This window comes from Dicentrarchus labrax, unplaced genomic scaffold, assembly GCF_905237075.1.
Source record: "Dicentrarchus labrax unplaced genomic scaffold, dlabrax2021, whole genome shotgun sequence".
NCBI lineage: Eukaryota > Metazoa > Chordata > Actinopteri > Moronidae > Dicentrarchus > Dicentrarchus labrax.
In genome coordinates this window covers 21,574,013-21,597,650 of record NW_026136721.1, presented here as the reverse complement: position 1 = coordinate 21,597,650, position 23,638 = coordinate 21,574,013, and the positions used below count along the sequence as shown (strand labels likewise).

The window sequence follows — 23,638 nt, the reverse complement described above, 5'->3', positions numbered from 1 at the left end:
TCCGGTTTTACCATCACAGGTACTTTCTTTATTATTACAAGTCAACTAACTGTATCAAAACTACACAATCCTCAAAACCAGCATTCAGAAGCTCTTTTCTGTCTGCTCTCTCCACAATAACTGTATCACAACCAAATGCATTCAGTATTTTGAAAAAAAATCTAAAGGCACATCTCTATTGTATTTACATTGCATACATGTTTGACATAAATCAAGTAAAAAGAGAACACAATCGGTCCTAAACACTTGGCCACAGTGGCTGTGCTAAAGAGACTAGACTAAAGCTAACCCTAAAATACATACAGCAATACAGCAGTCAGTCAAGTCACAGTATTCAAAGCTACAAAGCACAGGTGGGAATCAGTGTTTCTGTAACTTATGGCTTTATTTTTTATTAGGAGTTATCGCTTGCATGCCACCTTGCTATGGCTCATTTGTTAAACTCATCAAAGAGACTTCAGGTCTCTTAGTCAGAAGGTCTTTGCTGACGACGTCTCAGTATTTTTTAATCTAGTTACTCTTGCAGTAAATTAAGATTTTTAAAGTAATAGTTTAGATTTTTCTAGCTTATTTGCATTCTTGCCGAGAATTAGACGAGAAGAATGATTCCCATATCATATCTGTACAGTAAATATGAATCTGTACAATAAAAAAATGCTAGAGCCAGCGGCTAGTCAGCGTAACTTAGCATGAAAACTGGAAACAGTGGGAAACTGGTAGCTCTCGCTCTGTCCCAAGATATTAAAATCTTTCATTCAGCCCCTCTAAAGCTCGCTAGTTAACATACTGTTTGTGTAATCTGTACAACCGATGTGCTAAAATGATATGTTGTGTTTTTACGGAGGGTTGTGCGAGACCATTTCCTGGCCGGGTGCAGTGACTCCTGTGAAGTCACTGCTCACAGCCAAGAAATGGTCCCACATATACAAAACCATTAAAAACTAACTTAAACTAACGAGATAGAATGTGTTAAATAGTGAATTAGTTAGGGTTGCAACATTATGAGATTTTCATGGTATGATTAACAGTATATGATACCCAGTTATTAATAAAAAAAACAAAAAAAACAATACAGTAGAGTTCAATACGGTAGATAAGCAAATGTACACGGTATGATAACTGTATATTTCCATACTACTGTATACCATAGTATCTGCTACACTGCTGCAACCCTACTCAACTGGTAGATGGATTTTGTCACTTTTGGACACCGTTTGTCCCGTTTCCAGTCTTTATGCTAAGCTAAGCAAAACGGCTGTTGGCTTTACCTCCATATTTCACCCACAGATCACAGTGGTATCAATCTTTTAATGTAACTCTCGGCAAGAAAGCGGCATGAGTGTATTTTCCCAAAATGTCAAATGATTCCTATAAAAATGGAGACAAATCTGACACACACACACAAAAAAAAAAAAAAAAACAGTCCACTCATCACAGCAACGACTCTGCTATCTATTCCTTAGTCTACGGTCAGGTATGTACTCGTACTTGCAGTATCTGTTTTCCCCAAAGCATCTTAAATTGTAATCTACGGCTGAATGTGAGCCAAAACTCCTCCCGCTGCTGATGGGTGATGTATCTGATGGGCGGTTAGTGCTGGAGTCTGCTTTATATAGACGTGCACCTGAAATGCCTACCACAGAGATCAATACACCAATGGGGAGACTAGATAGAGGCCAATACTGAGAGCCCAGTGCAGGGTCATATATATATACAGTATCTGTGTGTGTGTGTGTGTGTGTGTGTGTGTGTGTGTGTGTGTGTGTGTGTCAGACATAGTCCAGGAAGACGTCAGCCGTGCTTTGCAGTAAAGGCTGGGTGGGGGCTGTCGTGCTGCAGACTGAGCTCAGCCTCCGTGATGGCGCCCTCTGCTGATCCGGATGACCTGGGTGGTTGCTCAGTCTCAGGTACACCTGAGGAACAACACGTCTGTAGTTAAAGTTTTGATCATACTGCTTTAAACAAATAGTATGATAATGCAAAGAGAAATGTAACAAGCCAAATCATTTTCATCTTTTATTAAAAGTTTTTTTTTTTCAAAATGTCTCTAGTGGTTTTGGTTGTTGATGTAGTTAGTTGTTAGTTAGTTGAGAAGAAACGATACTCAAATTATGAATTATTTCACTTCCATTATGTTGGGAGACTTGCAAGAGACGTATTAAAAGGAATTGGTCAATTCAACGCAGGAGAGACTGAGATATCTTGACTTTTAGTCTGTGGCAGTGGTTCCCTACCTGGGGGTCTGGACCTCCACAAGGGGCCCTGAGAGGTATCTAAGGGGTCACCAGAGGAGTACAAAAACACTTAAAAAACAAAATTATGTTTGATTTTCGATTGAATTTCTAATTATTTGCTTTTCCTTGTGACGTAAAGGTTTGCCTCTTTATGTTTCAAATAACATAATCTGAAAAGAGCAAATAACTGAAAATAATTGAAATGGTCACATTTACAATTGTAATGTGGATCATAAGTAGACATGGCTTTGTAATAAGGGGTTTACAAACAAATTATTTTGTGTGCTACTTTCTTAGTTCCCCCTTCAACGAAAAGTGTAATACAGGCTTTCAGTGGTGAATTTGTAATACCCAAACCCAGATAACTGAGATAGACGGGACGTCACATGACCAGTAAACTGAACTTGATGTGTAAAATCCTTGAGGGCATCACAGTGACCTAAAAAGCATAACCTTATAACTTCCATTGTTTCCAGTTGGGGACATTTATTGCACTCTTACTTACTTACTATTACTCTCTTACTTCCTTTGTTTCCTGTCTGTATCTATACCGTCATTCTCTAATAAAAAGTCACAAAAATAAGAAGTAACATGTCCATCATTTCATGGTTCTACCTACTTACGTTCTTGGTATTCTCTGACAGCAGGAGCTCAGTCCTCTCCACCAGTTTCCTGAAGGAAGGCCTTTTCAAAGGATCATGGTTCCAACAAGACAACATCATGTCGTACCTACATAGGTAAAACTGGGATTAGTTTCAACATGGGAGAATGTGATAGCATCTACTGTGTACAGATTTAATGATGCAGCCAGTACAAAACTAAACAAAGAAGTGGGTAAAACTAAAATCACAAATCACACTCACAATGTCTTTTTCATTACATTAACCATATTGTACCACAGTATCTTTGTCTGTATAATTTGTCACCTTTTGTGTCACATTGCACTAAAGGAAAAAAGAATCCAAAAATAGATGTTTATTCATACCATAAATCATAGTGGATTTAACATAATAATAAAAAAGAAACAGGTTGTATTTAGAGTTGCATTTACTCAATTAATCCATTATATGAAAATTAATTGGCAACTATTTTGATAATCGATTAATCATTTAAGTTTGCTGGTTTCTTCAGTGTGAGGATTTGCTGAATTTTTCAGATTTTTATATCCAGTGTTTTAGGATTTTGGACTGTTGGTCGAACAAAACGTTTAAAAAAGTATTTCATGACGTCACTTTGTCACATTTTTCAATATTTTCTGACATTTTATAGACAAAATTGTTAAATGATTAACTGAAAAAAGAATCACCAGATTAGTTGATAGTAAAATAATCATACTATAATGTTTAAATAACAATTCTCACTCTCACAGATATACACTTACATCTCGATAGGAGCAAACTCAGGCCTGCTCATCCTGTGGCCCTCTTGAATCATCCTATAAAATGCCGAACCCACCTGCATCCCCGGGTATGGGCTGTTACCTGCAACACAGACATACAATATACACAGGCTTTCAAAAATGATGTGCTATTTATTTCCAAAATCATGGATTTATATCATGATGCTAGTTTCTGGAGCTACATGGTGTGTCACAATCAATACAATTTAAGTATGATTCAACCCACTAAGTGATATTGCTTCATCATCAGAGTTGGCTCAAATAGATGAGTCTAATGGCTCAGACAATATGAAACAGATGCAACAGTACAGCTCTAACTGGAAATGTTACCCAGAGAGAAGATTTCCCAGAGCAGGATGCCGTAGGACCACACATCACTCTCAAAGGTGTAAACACAGTCAAAAATACTCTCGGGGGACATCCACTTGACTGGCAGACGAGCCTGCAGAAGGGAGAGACACCATTACAAGAGCAGTATGGACCTTGTCCCCTTGGATTCACTCTTTAAAATAAATATCTCTAAATCTAAATTTTCTATGTAGAGTGTTAAAGAATACAGCTTTTCCCTTTTTCAGAGAGCAGGCACATTTTTCTGAATACATTCTTCTAGAGCTGAATCAATAAGTCAGTTCATCAATTGATAGATTGACAGAAAAAACAGGAAGGAAAAAAGGAAGGAAGGAGGGAAGAAGGATGAGAGAATGAGACTCACATTGCCCCGGAGCACGTAGCTGGCATCAGTTGTGATGTCTCGTGCCAACCCAAAGTCACAGATCTTCGCCACCCTGCCGTGAGTCAGCAGAATGTTTCTGGCTGCAAGATCCCTGTGGATACACTGCACGCACGCACACGCACACACACACACACACACACACACACACACACACACACACACACACACACACACACACACACACACACACACACATAAGCAAACACAGAAATGAGTGCTGACACTGTTACTGGTTTCGTCAGTGAATGACTATCACACAGCACACACACACATACAAATGAGGCGAGGCGAGTTACACTTCAAGCACAAAAAAGCAAACTGAAAGCGCTTCACACGAGATATTCATGCTATATGTTTGGTGAAGAAAATAAAAAATAAACCAATTGCACTAAAAAAAGAAACAAAAGAATAATAGTCAAAGGAATAAAAGGTTTGGTATTGTTTCTGGGAAATTACAGTCTAGACGTAAGTGGATAAATAGTGCCTAACTTAATAAAAGCAACAGAAGTGCAGCAAAAGCTGAATCAGTTAAGGTGCAGGAAAACAAAAGGTTTTAAGTTGAAGCTTATTTTAGAGCCGTCTTCTATCTGTGTACAGTATAGGATCTAATGTAAATTCAGCTTCACTATGCTCTGATTGTATAGGCGATGTTAGCCGACAGCAATGCACATTATGTTGGCCCTAAGCCAATAATGTGATTTATATACTAGCAGCAGCACTTTTAAATCTCTTTTGCAACTACTCTATAAATTCAGCACACAGTCTGTAAAAGCCTTACGTTCTTGGAAGTAATGTACTCCATTCCTTTGGCCACCTGGTAAGAAAAGCTGAGGAGATCTTCGGCGTCCAGAGACAGATCTTCTATGTCATCTAGATAAACATTACATTGTCGGCTTTAGTGAATGAAACCAGGGGTTTAAGACAGGCTTTACGACAGTAGGTTTAAGTAAGGCACTGTAAAATATATTGTAATGTATGTTAATAAATACCTACCTGACTGAGAAGCCCTCTCTTTTTCAGATGGGCGCATGGGCATATATCCTGTACCAGTCACCTCTCCGCTGCAGTTACACACGCACACACACACACACACACACACACACACGCACACACACAAACACGTCGCATTACAGGTTGACAACCATTTTGTAAATGCAATCCCAATTTAAACACACACACATGCACACCTTGTAGGCTCCGGCTGGTTGGAGACGTTGCGATAGTAACCATCACCAACTTGGGAGTTTAGGAAGGGCTCTCTTTTTCTGCGCAGGAAGTTGAGGAGGTCTCCATAGCAACAGTACTCTGTGATCACCAAAATTGGGCCTGGCAAGATGCAGAGATGAAAAGAAACCTCGCTCAGTGGTTGTTAAACCATATGACAATGAAAATAACAATGAAAAAGAAACAGAACGCTTGAATAATGAGCCAAAAGAAATTGGTATTTGCAACGCTGCCTCAGTCCTGCTGATAGGAATTTGGTTCATTTGACTGTCACAAGGCAGGACACGTATAGTAAATTCAGACAGATGTGAACAATATATGTGTTTTAAAGCTTATATCAATATTTTTGTGTTGAAACATATTGAACTTATTTATGTCAATATCTTAAAATTATGATTTTTCATGCCCAACACATATAAGAAAATCTTAAGTGTTTAGAGTTTCTGTCCTAATAACATACTCATGCATACTTGTGTGGAATCCAATCCAAATGCTGCATCATAATCAATGTTGAGGGCTAGACAGGTAGATAATATTGACTGCCTGCACAGTAAATTTGTGACCAGTCAAACAGCATCACGTTTTCATATTAGAGCTGGGCGATACTGACTGTCCAATATCTGATTTTTCACAAGAGGATAATATTGGCTGGGCATAGCAGCAAGTCAGCACATGAATATATGTGTGCACTTTCTACACAACTGCTCCAAACATTACTAATTACCATAAAACAAAATCATGTGGTAAACAAATGCAAGAGGGTTACAGTGTCCAGACACAAGAAAACGGAAACAAAATTTTGCCCAGATCATCTTACATGAACATTTCCAAATGAATGAACTAAGTTTGGTGTCCGTGGTAAATCTGCTCCTCTCACCTCCAACAGTGCAGGCTCCCAGCAGGTTAACGATGTTCACGTGGTTTCCAAGGTAACTGAGAACCTTCAGCTCTGACATCAGTGCCTCCTTCTCCGTAGAATGAGCGTTGGCTGGGATGACATCATCAGCACATTTATAAACTCTTACAGTGTCTCATATGTTGCTACAACATGTCCTAAATCACTCCATATTTACTATATGGCGCACTATGTTTTGCTGTCCACAATTTTATTTGATTGTCCAAGTTGAGAATAACATTTATGCACAAATTAATTTTCACAATGTAACACAAAAAGTAGTTGGTATGGCGTGTTTACTACTCTCTAAAAACAATCACAAATGCAATGGATCATATTTGATATAATTTGGACATGTGTGTCTCTTTACTACAAAGAGTACTGTCTTTTACTGAATTATCTTTGATTGATGGTACATTCTAGAGTGTTTTTAGGAGCATTATCTGTAAATAAATGGAGTTAGATGATCGTTTTTTACCAGAAAATGCACGGGGGACTTGGGAGACCCCAGTGGAAATTACATGCTTAAAAATGTTATGACTTAAAAGTGTCAGAAAATTTCACTTTAATTAGTGTTTGGACACAGCTACAGAGAAAAACAGACTAAAACACACACTTACGTTTGAGCATCTTAACAGCAACAGTCGTAACAGTATCTGCAGAGCAGAGTCCATATGCTGTGGCCCTCACTACCTTTCCAAAAGCCCCAGAGCCCAGGGTTTTACCTGTGGGAACACACAAACAAACACACACACACACACACACACACACACACACACACACACACACACACACACACACACACACACACACACACACACACACAAACCGTTACCATTTGACAATTAATTTAAGATCTCCAAGACATGTTTTAATACATATAAAAACACTCTGCTTTGGATATCTGTTTCATAAGTTTTCATATCTCTGCTGAGTGTCAGGTTTCCAAGTCACCATGATCAGTCTAGATCTGATATCAGGGATTCATGGTCATACATACACACCTCAACTTTTTTTTAAGGTGATCATTCTGCACAGTGAAGGTCAAACATTCGAGGGAAGTCACAATAAACAAAACGGCATTATTACTTTAAGCAAAACAAACTTGGACATCGTCATACCGAAGCGTAGTTTCTGTCGAGAAAACTCCCATTTGGAGTCATATGGCAGCTGGGTGGGGTCAATATATATGTAGTTGTTACCATGGATACTCTCTATCACCTTCCACTGGATTTGGAACTTCGGTTTCTAATGTTTGGAGAGAAAAGAGGGAATTTATACAGAGAAAGTGATGTTCAATCAGCTTCCTGGTATTATTTATGTCTGACTACATGATTGTATAGCTCACGTTTTCTCATCACTCTCCTATTCAAGTTTCAGATCACTCGATGCACTTTAGTTGTCAGCCTGTGTCTAGACTATCCCCTGATGATCCCACTGTGAAATAACAAACTAGTTCTCAAGGAGTCTGACTCATCCGAGCGCAGTAAGAGCAGCACGCCATGGGGGTACATTAATGGCTCGAGGAATGATCAGAGTGTCAAAAAAGCCTTTAACTACAGCATGGCTGCACTTTGAATGGCTGATTGATTCCTTTCAAATTCATTAGGACACATTCATATTGATTAAAATGACTTTCTTCCACTCTTTTCTGCTGAATGTCGTTACCAAATGCAGCAAAAAACATACTAGTCTGATCTCAGAAAGATGCTTCTAACTTTAACTATAGTCAAGATGGAGGCATGAGTCATTGCTAAATGAAAGTGGGCCTTTTGCCAGAAACTATTGCAACCATTTATTTTCTTGGGATACAAACTAATTCATGGGACTGATGGCCATAGATTTATGTGATTTATGAGAGATTCATGACCCTACTTTCACTCAGATATTAATTTTATTTTTTCATTGCAGTAATGGCATCTGAATGTATGATTTATCTTACCTGCATGTATTTATAGAGCAGCACCACTAGAATGAGGCTGAGGAACACGCCAGTGGCCACCATACCAGTTAGAAGAGGAGTGAAGAGTTTATGGGGGACAACGCGTTCTGAGAGCAAACACACGCGAGAGTAATCAGAAATTACATGAATCACATTGAAGTATATACATTTTACACACACACACACACACACGCACACACACACACACACATTCCCTCTTCCACTGGCGTAAGAACAGACAGCTGCAGCAGTGGTTTGTTTATGTGACAAGGATTAGCAAGTCTATACCATATAATCCCCGCCTGCATAGTCAGCATTCACTAATCTCATTCAATCTGCACCCAGTAACCACACACCTGGCCTCGGCAGACACAGGGGTCTAGGGGTTTGTGTGTTTGTGTGTCTCTACTATGTTAGTGTACTAATACAGCGACTCTGTGGTATATGAGACAGCGTTGGGACGTACCGCTGATGGAGAACAGTGTGTAGGCCTCTTCCCCCTCCGTGCTCGCCACACACTCCAGGGTGTGATAGTGCGCGTGCTCCTTGTTGCTCACGTTCAGTCGGCTCTCCACCTCACTCCTACCGAAGGTCGACTCTGTCACCATGGCAACCTCCGGAGTCTCCCACTGGGTGGCATTGGGCAGGTGTGAGCACCTGTTGAGGGGTTATAAAGTTGCTTGAGGTTCTACATCAGAGCAAGTTTTAGTATTTATACTTTAATCAAAGTTTAAAATTAAAGGAGGAAATGGGGACAGTGGACTCCCAGCACATTATGTTTACGTTCCTTCACCTGTAGCAACTAATAATATTGCGAAGGTTTGGTTCAACATGTTTTCTCTCACATTTTTCTCACTTCGTTGGTGAAATTCAGCTTTTTTCTTCCCCCATCTTCTCTATCACTTCTATTTTCCTACAATGTCAAAGTTGATTCTGATTCTGATTCTGATTGTTTTCTTTCACATATTGTGGCATCACCATATCTGCCCGATGGTCTTTCTACCCGCATAACTTAAGTCCTTGGATGCAGATCCTCAGATATCATTGCAATACTTTCATTCAGTCTCTAGACTCTGGGAGGAGCATTTCTCTGTTGTTAACCTCCTTACATACTGTTACACACTTCCGGTTGATCTCTCTTTATTGAAACGGGAATTACCGTAGTGGCAATAATTTTATATGTTATCTCGAAATCACAAGCTAATTATCTCAGGATAAGAAAGTAGCTTTTCTTTAAAAAATATCTTTATCTTTAACAATATACATCTCGTTATCTCAAGAAATCATCTACTTGTTTTCCCAGGATAACAAAATGTTTTAAAATGCCCATGTTGTGTTGTCCACCAGTCAGAACCTTGTTGGCCTATTTGTCTGAATGCAAATGAGACAATGAGATGACATAAACCTGTTAACCAACTTGATCATCTCACATGAGCATCTCCTGCTCTCAGAGGAACTGCCAGACAAAACAACAGATGAGTCATGTTTCGCGAGTAAAATGATCTGGTCACACTGCTGTTCAGTTGCAGCTTTTACTATGAGCAGCATCAAGCCAAGCAGTCCCAAGTTGTTAATTATGTATTGATAGCAAAACAGAAAACAATTTCTTCTTTATAGATCTTATATTATTGTTTAAATTACAAAATTGACATGAATATAAACCAAAAAAGGTGAGAAGCAGCCAAACTGAACTGAAGTGGTTCAGATATCATCAGTGTGATCATTCATGATGTCATTCAATGATGTATCATAGTAACTGCTTATTTTGACCCATTTATATAGACAGCTCTTACATCATCACTTGCTACAACTCTTGCTACTTTCAGCAGATCACATCTTGTGTGTGAATAATGACAGACACCCATCAATCTCCATTAATAGATTACAGCCAGTGCTGCTGGTGGAACTGAGAGCTAAAACATTAAAGATGTCAAAAGTTCACATCCAGCTTGCGTTAATACAGTAGTATCGTCATCTATCCAGTCTTATTCCAACTTAAGCAATGTAATGAAGTAAATACAGTAAAATATACACTCTTTTGATGAAAGTAGTACAATATATTTTAGACAAACCTTGTGTGGGGCAGCTTACAGAAGTACCAGCTGATTTTAGGCACTGGGTAACCAGCAGCAATGCACCGCACCTGTCCATCAACAGGCCCTTCCAGGGCAATGATAACCGGCTTGCCTGGAAGGGAGCAAGTTGAGGGTAAATAGGGAAGACAAATATTTAACATTCTACAGTATGTGTATGTTAAATATGTTCAAAATCTGTTTATTTTCATGTTAAAGTCAACCTCCAGTTAGAAATATGTGTTTCTTCATACAGTTGGATGTTTGATCTTCACTGTGCGGAATGATGTCTGTTCTGAGTTTGACACTAGAAGGATGTTTTCACATTCATCAGCTGGAAGTGGAAAGTTTCTCTGAGCTAATTGAAAATCAGATTGTAAGGGGCGGGGCCTACGAGCATGATTTGTGACATCACAAAAAGTTTGTGATGTCAATCCTCGCCCATTATACATTTTATATAAGTGTGATGTAGAAACATGAAGCCACCAGTGCACAAACACTGAGAACAGACTTTACAGTGAGAGTATTATTTGCATATATGTCGTAATTCATGTCGGGGGGATCGTTAACAATCACCTGGACAACTCGGGAATAATGGGCCTCATGGAAGAACATTTTTGTATTATCTTCACTTTCTCTTCACTTCTAACTTCAGATTTCTGTGTAAATCATCTGATGAATGATGAATTCCACCTGAAAATGTGTATAACTAATGCCCCAATTGTACTATATAAGGCTACACGGCCTGCCCCATGTGTGAAGAAGTTCATTCATTAGAAAAATTATATGGAAGAGTAAAAAAGTTTGAACTCTTGGACAAAAATAAAGGAAAGTATATCATTTTTACCAGCATCAGCAGTGGAAGTAAAGGACCTGCTAAACCCAAAGAGTGAGAAAAAATAATGAGTGCTGTTAACGCCGTGTCATCCAAGGGTCATATTGTTGCTTGATTCAAGAAGTTTGAAGTGGTTTGATATGAAAAGCAAGGTGATTGATGACCGCAACTGGAGGAAGAAGTCTCCATTAGATGAAAGAATATGTGCCATAATATGTGATGTTAAATTGTCAGGGACTGCAACAAATGATGTTCCCCTGGACAGCAACTTGCATACACCTTAATGTAAAGAGAACCCTAACCCCATCAATGATGATATTGTTAGGCTATGTGATAAATTTAGATCTAGGCAATATTATAATTCGTATTGTACAGTCAAACAGGATGATGTCAACGTAGTTATGAAGTGTAATTTACATAAGAAAATCTAAATTTCTTTAAAGTAATGCAACAGACATTCCTTTGGTAAGTGACAGCAGACTAATTGCATATGACTCCCCTGGTCTGGACCACTCGTAAACTGTGTTCGTGCCGAAGAGAAAATTCAAAATAAGAGAAATTTGATGAATGTCGCAAGTTCAGTTGTACAAGCCATTTAGGAACAAATACATTTGTACGTTCTTGCATAAGACCCATTGTGTTCTAAATATATAAAGCAATGTAACAACTGTGAGAGCTACTTACTATTGACGTACACATGGAACGAATGATCGACAGATGCATCTTCATGACTGGCTGAGAACTTATAGATCCCGCCCTCTGAGCCGAGAACCCTGACTAGTCTGAGCTCGCTGATGTATCTAATAAAACAAAGGTACATTTTAAAGTCTGTGTGTGTACATGCATATGCACTTGCAGCTGATATACTGTTAACTCACTGTACCTGTATTTGCGGCGGTGGATAGTGATAACGTGCTCTGTGGTGTTGAGGAGCTGTTTGCTGTTGTAAGACCAGGACAGGGAGCTGGGTGCAGGATAGGCAACAAATTCTACTCTGAGGCTCAGGCTGTCCCCCTCTTTAACATCAGCCTGGACAGGACCTGGGCTTCCTAAAATGGTAATGAAGCCCCGCTCTGTAGAACAACAGAAAGGTGCATAGTTAAAGAAACGGAGACATCTACATATTAATTTTCATAATATACAATTGAGAGATCCTAAAAAGAAAAGTCCTGAAAAATACGTAGTTTTAGGAGTAAATATTGTGAAGGAGGGGTGGTGGTCCTATCTCCCGACACACCATCATCAGCACTTACCACGGACATCCAGTAGTAGCGCTGTGGCACCGGTGCCTCTCTCGTTGAGGGCGTAGCAGCGGTAAGAGCCCGAGTCTGTTTCGTTAACGGCTGTGATCAAGAGTGAGGTGGAACGCCGATAACCACGGGAACCGGACAGGATGTGTGAGGTGTGGGATTCATCAGGATTCTGTAGGGCATCAGGGGCAAATAGGCATATTTATTCATTTAACTCATCAATTATATTTTCTATTAAATGTATCTCCTAAAATGCTGTTTCAAAGACAGGCATATTATTATTTGCTGTTTAATTTTACTGCAAGAAAATATCAGAATCAGTCTTACAAACCCCAACATGTGTACTATGTGTGTAATGGTGAAATGTAAACTCCTCTTCAGGTCATTATACCCCCCAAATTCCCAGAAATATTACTAAGGATATGAGCTCAGTGTCCTCTATGACCCCAGGGGCTACATGAAGAGATTGTAGAGTAGCTCAACAAATAAGAAAAAATATTTCAATATTTAATTAACAATTTGAATAAAAAAATAAATCCCCATATGAGTTAGCTGTAACAATGGGTGTTTTTGCAAATAAGAGTGCATAAAAACTATAGCAAGTGAGCAGAGGGGATCAAACAATTAGCTAAAAGTAATAGATAAATAATTGAAATAATTAGCTAAAAGTAATGGATATATAGCTGTTCAGCTTTTGCCACTCCATCTTACTAATTCAGCAAATGAATTCAAATGTTCCCATTGGGAACATAAATGGTGGTATTGATGAAGGGGTATTTGAGTTCATCGGACTGTGCTGTGGGGGTACGTCTTACAAAAAAGGTTGGGAAGCACTACTCTACATCGCTAAAAAAACTCTGGTCTAAATATATTAAATATTTATTCTTGCATTGGTAAGAGTACATCTACTGTCCTTCCAGTCAATGTCAATCTCACCGCTGTTGAAGGGAAATCCCACTTGAGACTGAAGTCCGGGTTGACGTTGGAGGAGCTGCAGGTAATCTCAAACTGCTCTCCTTTCCTCAGGATAATGGTGTCTTTCTGAGACAATGAGACCACTGGAGGCACCTCTGGCACTGGATCAAGATATTCAAAAGCAACATTATCATGACAGATAACTGATAAGTTAATTTACAAAAGCACAAAAGAACGTCTATGCCTTTCTATTTATTCTCATGGCATTTCCTCCTAAAAAGGAGTCACAGAGACACTTGAGTCACTTAGGTCAGAACCTTTGCACAGCTCACTATTAGTTGCATGTTATTTATAATGTGAAATCATCCTACTGTAGGATATACAACAATCACTCTGGACTGTGTTACATGTCTAAATCATGAATCTATATGCATGTTAACAACAGTGTTCCTCCTGAAAATATTTTGACACTATAATGAAAACATGACAAATAAGTATCTTATCTGTGTCCGATCATAAAAGACCTTTCAGGGTGTGTTAAATACTGTTTGTTCAGTTGCAGGGAATTCTTTAGTAAACAAGCACAAACTAACGACTATGCACACAGGCACAGTATTTGCTGTGCAGACATGTATGAATCAAATGATTAATTCCCAACATTAAACGCCTGATGCTGACGTCACTTCAGTGGCTGTGTTTGACAAGACTGCAGTAATTCTATTTATCCAAACATTGCCTTCATGCATCGTTACAAAGCTTTGTTCAGTGTGGGACTCTAATCCTTCTGCTCCTCCCTCCCTCACGTCCCTCACTCCCTCTCTCCATCAGTCTAAAGGACACAACGCCCCAGCAGCTCCTCCCAGCTTGTCTCTGTTTAGACTCCTTTCCACTGAAAATGCTGATGCACGGACAAACAGAAACATGATCAGTTTCCACTGACGTACCCATAAAATACTTTTCGGTACATTTCCTATTAGCTCATGACAAAAACTATGAGCTAAACTTATTTCGCCAAAACACATCTGCATTGTGGACAGTCTAAGGAGGTTTATTGCTCAGTTCATTGCTGTAACTGACCTCTGCCACGATGCATTATGGTCTTCTCGATACAGGATTAATAACATTGCTAGCAACTCTAGGAATGGCAATGTTGGTCTACCTATCACCTTGGTCCATCCTGAAGTATCTCAACAAGTATTTGATGGATTGCTGTACAGTAATAATGATCCAAAGAGGATGAATCCTACGGAAGCCCTAAAGGGGCATGCATTCATATATTTTATTTCCTCCGTTTTCCTGTGATAACGAGTTAATTTTCTGGAGATCTCGAGATAACGAAACTTTGTTTTCCAGAGATAACGATATAATTAATTCGAGATCTCGAGATAACGACTGTGATATGATAACTGCGGTCAAGCCAGCCGTTACTCCGATCTCCGTGGTCAAATCAGCCGCACAAATTTAGAGCGTATTCACTTCCGGTTTTCAAAATAAAGGTATTAAGAACAGTAAGCTATAATAATTCGAACCTACATTTAAAATAAAATATGTTACATTAAAGTGTTTCATGCACCCATGATGAATAAAAAACATACTTAATATCAAGCATTTCTACTGCACCAACCCTTCTTACGCCAAACAAGCACAAGTGAGGATGTGGGTAGCAACAACTTTACTTTGTATTTACTCTCCTGCTTACTTCAACAAGTATTGGGACATTTGCATTATGGTTCCCTCAAGACATTAGCAAAGACAAATAATTTCCTTCCACTGACAGCAGACAGATGCTTTAAGGCTGAAAAGGTTGGCTACAAGAGGAATAGCTTAACTTGTAGATATGTCCTACTTTTACTTCAAATGTTTTCTGTAGAGATGACAGGAGACTCTCCCTTGCTTATTTCCTGTCAAGAGCTGCACATACAGCATTCACTCTATCCCTCGTGCATGCACAACCATTAAAAACTGGTATGAAACCCTTTAAACGACATGAATTCTAGTTTCTGGAAACAACAATATTACACATCGCCCTTATCCATCACATCTCTCACTTACCAAGTCGTACATCCACAGTGTATTGGCTCGACGTCACTTTGACTCCGCCAAGCAGTCCCACACATACATAACAGCCCTCATATTCCTTCCTCACATTGCCGATGATGACGCCTCGCTGGGGGTTGCTGCGGTAACTCATACCAGAGGGCAAAGGTCGTCCATCGCAGGTCTCCAATGCCAGGAGGTTTACCTCGGGGTCGGTCACAAGACAGGGGATGGTGCAGTTCTCACCTGCACGCACCAGGATGACGTTCACCATGGTGCGCTGGAAAGCATTCTGGGTGTCTGAGGAGATGAAAGAGAAAAGGAGATTTGGATTGATAGATGTTATTAGACGGACACACGTGTAATCACATGCCTGCCCCACCTCGAACACCCACCTTTCACATATACATAGATGGAGCTGTGTTCCAGTGTGTTGTTGTTGACACACACGTAACGTCCCATGTGGTAGGCCTGCGCTGCTGACACCTTGACATAAGCCACTCCGCCGTCCTCCACCTCTCCCTCCAGCCTGCGAGCCCTCTCCCTCTGCCACCTCAACCTGGACGGGGTGCCAGACGTCGTGGCACTGTCATGGCAACGCAGCTCCAGCTTCCCCCTCTTGGGAACCACTACGTGAGGCCCGCTGGGGGAGATGACTGGCTCGCACCACACTGGAATAGAGGTGGAATAATATGGTTGACGTATGCTAGACCACCTGGATACTATTTTTAAAGGCTGTGAAGGATTCAGTTTGGGTAAATCCTGCACAGAAGGGAAAAACCTGCTGATGCTGATGAATTACTAGCTCTATGAGGAATAGCAGGAAAGAGATGGAAATCAATAAAAGCAAATAGCAGTGTAGAAGGGCTCCAACACTCCAAAACCTAAAGATATTAGCACATAAGACAAAGAAACAAGTCCTCACAATTGAAAAACTGTAACAAAACAGTGTTAAAAAATTACTGAAACGATAAATCAACTTTATAAATAGTTGTTTTTCTTTCAAACGATTATTCGACTATCCATTTGAGCTCTGCAGGGTAGAATATAGAATAGAGTCCATAAATTGATGTTAAATAGGATGTTATGATTGGCACAGAGCCCCTTTAAGATAGAGTGCTGTCAAACCACCATGGCTCAGTTGAACAATCAATAATTATGAGCTGTTACCCGCTGAGTAATCATGCATTAAGGCCCCTAAATCCATACCCTTAAGATGAGTAAACTAAACTAACATTTTCTTCTCAGTTTAACCCCCACTAGCTACCCCCTTCCAAGTTTTCTGTTCTTTCCCTTTTTTTGTTGCTGCACATTTCCACATGATAGGCACCATTTCAAGAACAAGATTTTCATGTGACTGTTGTGCCTTCAGGCTTGACTGAGAAAGCAAGAAGACATGTGGATTCAACTAGGCTCCCCCTTCTAAAATATCTGTCTTTTTTGGCAAGGCTGTAAGTGCATCTTTTACTGCTGCTCTCTGTACATATTTGTGCTTTACAGTTGTTCCTGTGTTATCTGAGTAACCAAAAGGTTTCACACAAATCCTGAGGCTGTTGTATGACCAAACACAAAGCATTCATCACAGCAGTCAGTGCGGTTAAGATGTCAAGATGCTGCTGGGTGTGTGAAAAGATGCGTGTTTTCTTTGTTCCTCCTGTTGCAGTGCTAAGGCACACAACCTAATCCCCTTTTATTTCGGTATGATGAATAATTTATCATCCTCAAACAGTGGTCGAAACACACACACACACACACACACACACACACACACACCTGTTGCCTGCCGGGAAAGGCAAACCAATGGTATCTCCTACCTATGCAAATGAGTACTGATATGATCTGTGAACTTGAGCTGGCAGGTTGCCCACACTGTACCGTTAAACAGCACTTCATGTAAACGTCAACCACGTTACTAAGCATGCGCAATGCTTTTTTCGGCTGTTCACACCTGAGTTAGTCTGGCGCAAAAAGACCTTGAATAGTGACACTAACAAAGCAGGGACAATCGTTTTGAGACAGAACAACAAGTCAGTCATCCGAAAAAGACACAATATCCAAATATAGATTTTGCAGTAATATCACTAATAAACGCTAACAGTATGACCAATAATAAACTCTCCACTAAAGGCATCTCATGTCTCTAGGAATATGATAGCATTAAGACATAGGCTAATAATTTATTTAACTACTGCTGGGTAAAGGGATAAAGTCACTATAAAGTCATTATAGAGAACACAGACACACCGGGAGCCGCTGTAGACACGTTAAAGCAATATTTCAATGGTTTCTGTAAGGTTGGACTTGTTTTCTTACCTGTCAGTGACAGCAAAATAAGATGTGAGGCAAAAACAACCCAGTGGCATCTCATGATTAGGCGGTTTGCAAGCCTTTTACTCTACTCCATACGTTTCAAGTGCGGGAATAACCATCGTGAGCTTAAAAACAACACCAGATCCCATCCACCGCAACAACACACGGAGCCGGTCCCTCCACCGTAATGACCGCACAAACACACAATGATCCGGTAGGCTGCGACTGCATCTGATGGATTTCACTAGAGCTTAAAGACACAGTGCAGCGCCTCTCCTCCCTGCCCTGGATCCCTGCCACTCCTTTCTATCCCGCATTGGCTGGAGGCTGGCCAAGGTGATGAGTCGGTTATTACCGGAGCAATCTTCATCGTTTCTTACACAGTCATTGCGACAAAATAACAACAAAAAATAATGCCAAGAAATTCTCCAATAACGGAAGTGCTGATTAAACAAAACACAAAGGAATGAGCGCTCTTGCTCAATAGGATGGCTGTAAATGTTAATCACTGACAGGCAGGAGTTTCCCCTGCAGAAAACCCTTTCAGTTTGTGATGCACTTCCTTGTCTCACGTTTCTCAGCTCTTATCAGCATTATCTGTCTCACTTTTCACCTCTCATGGGCCAGACTACACATTTTCAAGACCCACCACTAAGGCCTATCTGCACCTCAACAATAATTATATCAGATATCTATCAGTCATTACCCAGACTTTAACCTGTTCAATACATGGTTTGGACACTGTAATTCTTATGGAAAGTGAGCTTAAAGCTCTTCACTATTATTTGTTATAACCCCCAAAAGTTGTTATAATGTATCATTTGGTGCTCCTCAAAAAACATTGTCAGGTAAATTAGGTTGTTGCAAGAGACCAACAGTCTGGACTGTAGCCTAACTAAATGTATTTACTTAAATCTAACAAAACAGTTTTCAGAGAAGCATTTTAAGTTTATTTTCAGGGCCTTGTTGTGACTAAGAGGCCCTGAGAAGCCTTCTAATTTGCTTTATGACTTGCCTCTGTATGTTTGTGGTCTATGCAAGGTTCTGTTAGTCTTTTTTGGCATTTAACTTTTATTGACAGGACAGGGAAGAGAGACAGGGCGTTAGGGGGGGAAGGAGGGCGGTGATATGCAGCAAAGGGCCTCAGGTCGGGCCTCTGCGGTAAGGACCCTGTCTTGACACATTGTGAGCTACCCGGACGCCCGTTTTCTGTCAGTTTTGTGTGTTTATCTTTTGATCTGTGCGTGTGTGTGTGTGTGTTTCCTGCTGCTCTAGAGGAATATGTAAGAGGACAATGGGGAGGTTGTGTTTTTTTTCTTACACACATGATTCATTTCTAACCTCACTGCATTGCCCCGATGTTGTTTATGCCTTTCTCAGCACATGATGAAAGGACGAGGCTAAACAAACTAGAACACAAGCAGAACATCACGTTAATTGATTTTTTTACTTGATAAATTTGTTTGTTTTTCCAGTATAATTTTCTGGTAAAAAATTTACTTGTAATGGTTCTATGGTTTTTTTCTATCACCAGGAAAATAACTGTGGGGAATCTAACTTCTGTACGCACACACACACACATTCAGACTAGGACATTTGGACAGTTTTTCTTCCTGTCTATTCAGAGACGACCAACTGCTCTTTAACAAAGATAAACAGAAGCACAGTCCGGTTGGTGATATAGTGATATAGCATCGTTCTTCCAAGGAAATAATGCAAATTAGACTGTTTTGTGGCGGCAGTCTGAAACTGGGATTATGATCAAATAATCTGCGACGTGCATCCTTTGGACAGTGATGACGGTAGAGGGGGGGGAGGAGGGTTTTTACTGAGAAGACCGGGGTAAGAGAGGGCAGCCCAACCATGTGCTTGAGAAAGATGTTTTTGTAGACGGTGATGCCTCAGAGGGGTATTTTATATTTGCACCACAAAAAGTTTTGTTGTTTCTCACCGAACATTGGGTCAACTTCACAATCTGGTCGCACATCTGACACAAAGGAAGGACATGCAGCCTGAAAGCTTACCCCAAACATTCATCACACATGTCTTGGTCTCAGTAAAAATTAAAGGAATAGTTCAACATTTTGGGAAATTGGTGTATTCAGGTTCTTTGCCTCTATCTCAGAAGAACAAAATCTGCCTAGCAGCACCTCTAAAACTCACTAATTAACACGTTGTATCTCAATTGTTTGAACCATACAAAAAACAAAGTGTAGAAAGGGCAATTTGCAGTTTCACAGGGGGGTTATGACTATTTCTTGATTGGGACCAATAACCTTCTGGAGTCTTCGCTGATTGCCTGGCAACTGCTCAAAGCCAGGAAATAATAACTACCCCATAAAACGGCTAATTACTTGTGTTTGTGTACAAATTAAACAAATGAGGCGTGACGTGTTTATTAGTGAGCTTTAGAGGTGCTGGATTGTGTTACCTTTCGAACAGAGATATGGGAGCTCAGTCGTTTTTAATCTCCACTGAACAAAGGCTAATCCAATTCAATATCTTGCACAGAACATAGTAAAAGAAATAAAAAATGTATAATAACATCTGTAGGCCAGAAATGATGAATGCAGATCTTTTACATGTGATCTGGCGTTGCCCAATGATTGCATAGTTCTGGAAATATGTTATTAAAACAACCTCAGAAATAATATAAAAGCATATTCCACATGATCCTAAAGTCTGGATCCTAGGTGACTTTGACTGTTTTAAAGGAAAGAACATTTTGTGATGTTTTTGAGTACTACAGTTTGTTTTTATTCCCCTCTTATCATCTTATTGCCTTTATTTTCATCAATAAAAAGAGCATTATAAAAAAAAGGTATGCTAGCTGTCCCTTCTTCTTCCTGCCGGATGAGGCCTTATTTAACAGATGGACATTTAGAGTGTTATCACCCCTCTTATCTGACTTCTGTGACCAAAAGTGACTAAACCCATTTCCCAAAACTTTTCCTTCAATGACAGATTAACTTTTTTTAAGTCCAGCTGGAGACCTTCTGCTGAATAATCTGCCATTAGACAAAGGAAAACCTGCACCTCAGGGTGTCAAAGTACAATCCACCTGTTCACAAGCCCATAGTCCGGCTGCCCATATGTTGTATGAAGATGTCACTGAGTGTTTTTGTGTATGAGTGTGTGTGTCCATCAGGATCATCCATATGTCTAACTGTCCACTGAGTTCACATGTCATTTGAGCAGTTTATATGCCTTTCCCTATTACATTATTCATCATTGAGGTGAGCGTCTATAGCAGATCTTGGCTGACTCACTATGACTTTGTGTGTGTGTGTGTGTGTGTGGACCCACAGCATGACTCACTCAGTGCTTTTAGACAGATGAGGACAGCGGTCTCACAGAGGGCAACAGAGGTTTTATACAAGAAAAATAGCCACTTAGATTAGATTACGTAATGAAAAACATTCCTCTCTCTCTCTCCTCGTACTGTCTCTCTCATTCTCTTTCACCTTCCCCCCTTCTCCCCTCTCTCTCCTTGGCTCTCTTCTCCCTCTGTCCTTTCTCCTTTTTAGTGACGCACACACACACACATCCTAACTCAATCACCCTACAAATGGAGCTATCTTCACACCCTCAGGCAGGCACATACGCACACCTTCGCCTGTTTGCACAAAACCACGCAGGAAAACACACACTTGGACACAGAGAGATTTCAACTCAAAGAATACCTCATCGTTTCTCTGTTCAATGATTGGCCAGAAGCTCAATAACGTAGCATAACCTTTTTTTCTAATGCAATCCAACACTGTTCTCTGTCTGCTGACTGGACATTATAAACCTGATATCGGTGTCCATTTGTCTCCTTTAATACAGTCAATGCAATGGAGTTTTTTTTTTTTTACCCACTCTGTGTGGTTGTTAAGTGTCCATCCATGGTTGAATTGTGGTGTTTCACATATCAATTATGACCCATCGAACAGATCGGACTAAGAGGTGGGTCAAAAAAATAAAGAACATTTCCTCAGAGAAGCAAGGTAAGGCCTTGGAAGTACTTTGATTGCATCTTGTGATGTATGTTGCAGTTCAGAGCTCACATTTTCCTGACTTGCAACTTTGAAGGAATAGTTCGATATTTTGTAAAATATGCTTATCCGCTTTCTTGGACGTAGTTGGACGATTGATACCTCAATGTCAGTCTATTTTTGTAATCTGTACAAAACCTGAAGTACAAAAAAGACAATTTGACGTATTTGGACGGTTAAATGCTGGATTATTTCTTAGACAGCAACAGTGACTTCCTGGAGTCTTCACTGGTTGCCTGGCAACCGCCGAAAGCCAAGAAATACTCATTTAACCGCTGTAAAACCATTAAGTTGATGTTTTTACGCTTCGGTTCTTGTACAAATACAAACAGGGTATAATCTGTTGATTGGTTCGCTTTACAGGTGCTGGAACCTGTTACCTTTGGACTAAGCCATGCCTTCTGTTTCCAGTCCTTGTGCTCAACTAAGATAAGTGGTTGTTGCCTGTTGCTTAATATTTACTGTAAAAACATGAAAGTGGTATCAGTCTTCTCATCTAGCTCTCCAACTGAAAAATGTTCCCAAGAACTTTTGCCTGAAGCAATAAGATAGAGGGAAATTATGCAGCTGTGCACATTGTTGTTTTGCAATGAATTTCTGATGCCAAGTGTCAGAGCAAAATAAATTATATCTAATCTCAAATCTTAATTGCACATCAGTAGAAAAAATTACAGTTTGTCTAATCACATTTGCAACAATTATCTCATATTCTGAGGCTTTAGCTTGAGACAAATCTGCATTTACTTCTACAACAGATGGATCTTTGTATTAGAAAACAAAAGAGTAGAAACGGCCACGTTAAGCTGTCACGTATGGCATCACACTGTTGAAATACCATATGTTTGATCCAAAGAGATGATGTGGATTGAAAATGTGCCAGGGCACATATCTGAGTAAGCTAATATCAGCGTGTGTAATTACTGATAGCCCAATGATCGCCCTCTGTCTGGATAAACCTGATTAGCATCGACTAGGCTTTAAACCGCTCTAATCCACCGTAAGGAGAGAAGGATGGACACGGGGGGAGGAAGCACGGAGCCAACAAGAGACACAGAGAGAAATGGGATGATACAGAGGGTGAAGGGGAAAGGAATGAGAAAAAGGAAAAGAGGAGAGGATGGAGAGCAGAGAGGATAGGGATGGAAAACAAGAGGAGGGAGGAAGAGGAGGAACAGGTCATGGAAGTGAAGAGAAGCAGCAAATTATGTCAGAGCAGTTCACAGCCTGAGGGAAAACCAGAAGAGCAACACATGAAACTGAACTTCAATGTCTGCCTCCTCTTCTCAGTTTTATTTCAGCATTTTTTTAATGGTTGTCGGCATTCCCATTACATTCAGTACTGTATTGTGCGGTTCTCTTGTATTGGACACTCATTTGCCAGTTTATTAGGTACCCCTAAAGTAACTGATGCAGTGTAATACAACAGTCCTGCAGTAAACCCTCCCTTCATGAAGGTTAGGATGTTATTATTGAAGCTGTATGAGAGGCATTGATTCAACTGGTAGTTTTGGAGGACGTAGATTGGCTGTAAACTACAGAGAAGTGTTTCTGTTATTTAGGCTTCCCTAAGCGATATAAATAGAGTGGACAAAATAATAGAAACAAACTAGGATAGGATTTTGTATTAGACTGTATTAGCTTTAGCTATGTGTACTGAGAGAGTGGGATAATTCAATAGGAAGAAAAAAAGCTTCAAATGGGGGAAAAGAGGTAGAGAAGAAAAGAGGGAGGGACTGTGATCAGAAAGGCAGACGG

General features: G+C 40.0%; 1 protein-coding gene across 4 annotated transcripts; it reads right to left on the bottom strand.

Annotated features, from left to right (window-relative positions):
• Window positions 1-18,323, bottom strand: kitb (KIT proto-oncogene, receptor tyrosine kinase b). Of its 4 annotated transcripts, none has more exons than XM_051383960.1 (22): window positions 17,850-18,323; window positions 15,932-16,207; window positions 15,552-15,836; window positions 13,521-13,660; window positions 12,588-12,756; window positions 12,218-12,407; window positions 12,019-12,134; window positions 10,500-10,614; window positions 8,894-9,084; window positions 8,428-8,534; window positions 7,607-7,733; window positions 7,106-7,210; window positions 6,468-6,578; window positions 5,554-5,692; window positions 5,360-5,427; window positions 5,145-5,236; window positions 4,346-4,468; window positions 3,964-4,075; window positions 3,616-3,715; window positions 2,854-2,963; window positions 2,235-2,273; window positions 1-1,913 (listed from the first exon to the last, which is right to left on the bottom strand). In XM_051383960.1, the coding sequence occupies exons 1-22, from the start codon at window positions 17,902-17,904 to the stop codon at window positions 1,792-1,794; spliced, it is 2,892 nt and encodes a 963-aa protein (XP_051239920.1). In that variant the 5' UTR covers window positions 17,905-18,323; the 3' UTR covers window positions 1-1,791. The 4 variants fall into 4 exon arrangements, with proteins under 4 accessions (XP_051239920.1, XP_051239919.1, XP_051239922.1 ...); XM_051383959.1 differs by having other exon boundaries at window positions 2,858-2,963; XM_051383962.1 differs by lacking the exon at window positions 2,235-2,273 and having other exon boundaries at window positions 17,850-18,322.
• Window positions 18,324-23,638: the final 5,315 nt, after the last annotated feature.

Excerpts from the sequence above, each read along its gene's own strand:
- kitb (XM_051383959.1), bottom strand. The coding sequence starts at position 17,904 with ATGAGATGCCACTGGGTTGTTTTTGCCTCACATCTTATTTTGCTGTCA. Across the intron at positions 7,734-8,427 it reads TGCTCTATAAATACATGCAG|AAACCGAAGTTCCAAATCCA; the intron begins GTAAGATAAATC and ends TCCAAACATTAG. Across the intron at positions 5,237-5,359 it reads AGAGAGGGCTTCTCAGTCAG|ATGACATAGAAGATCTGTCT; the intron begins GTAGGTATTTAT and ends ATGTTTATCTAG.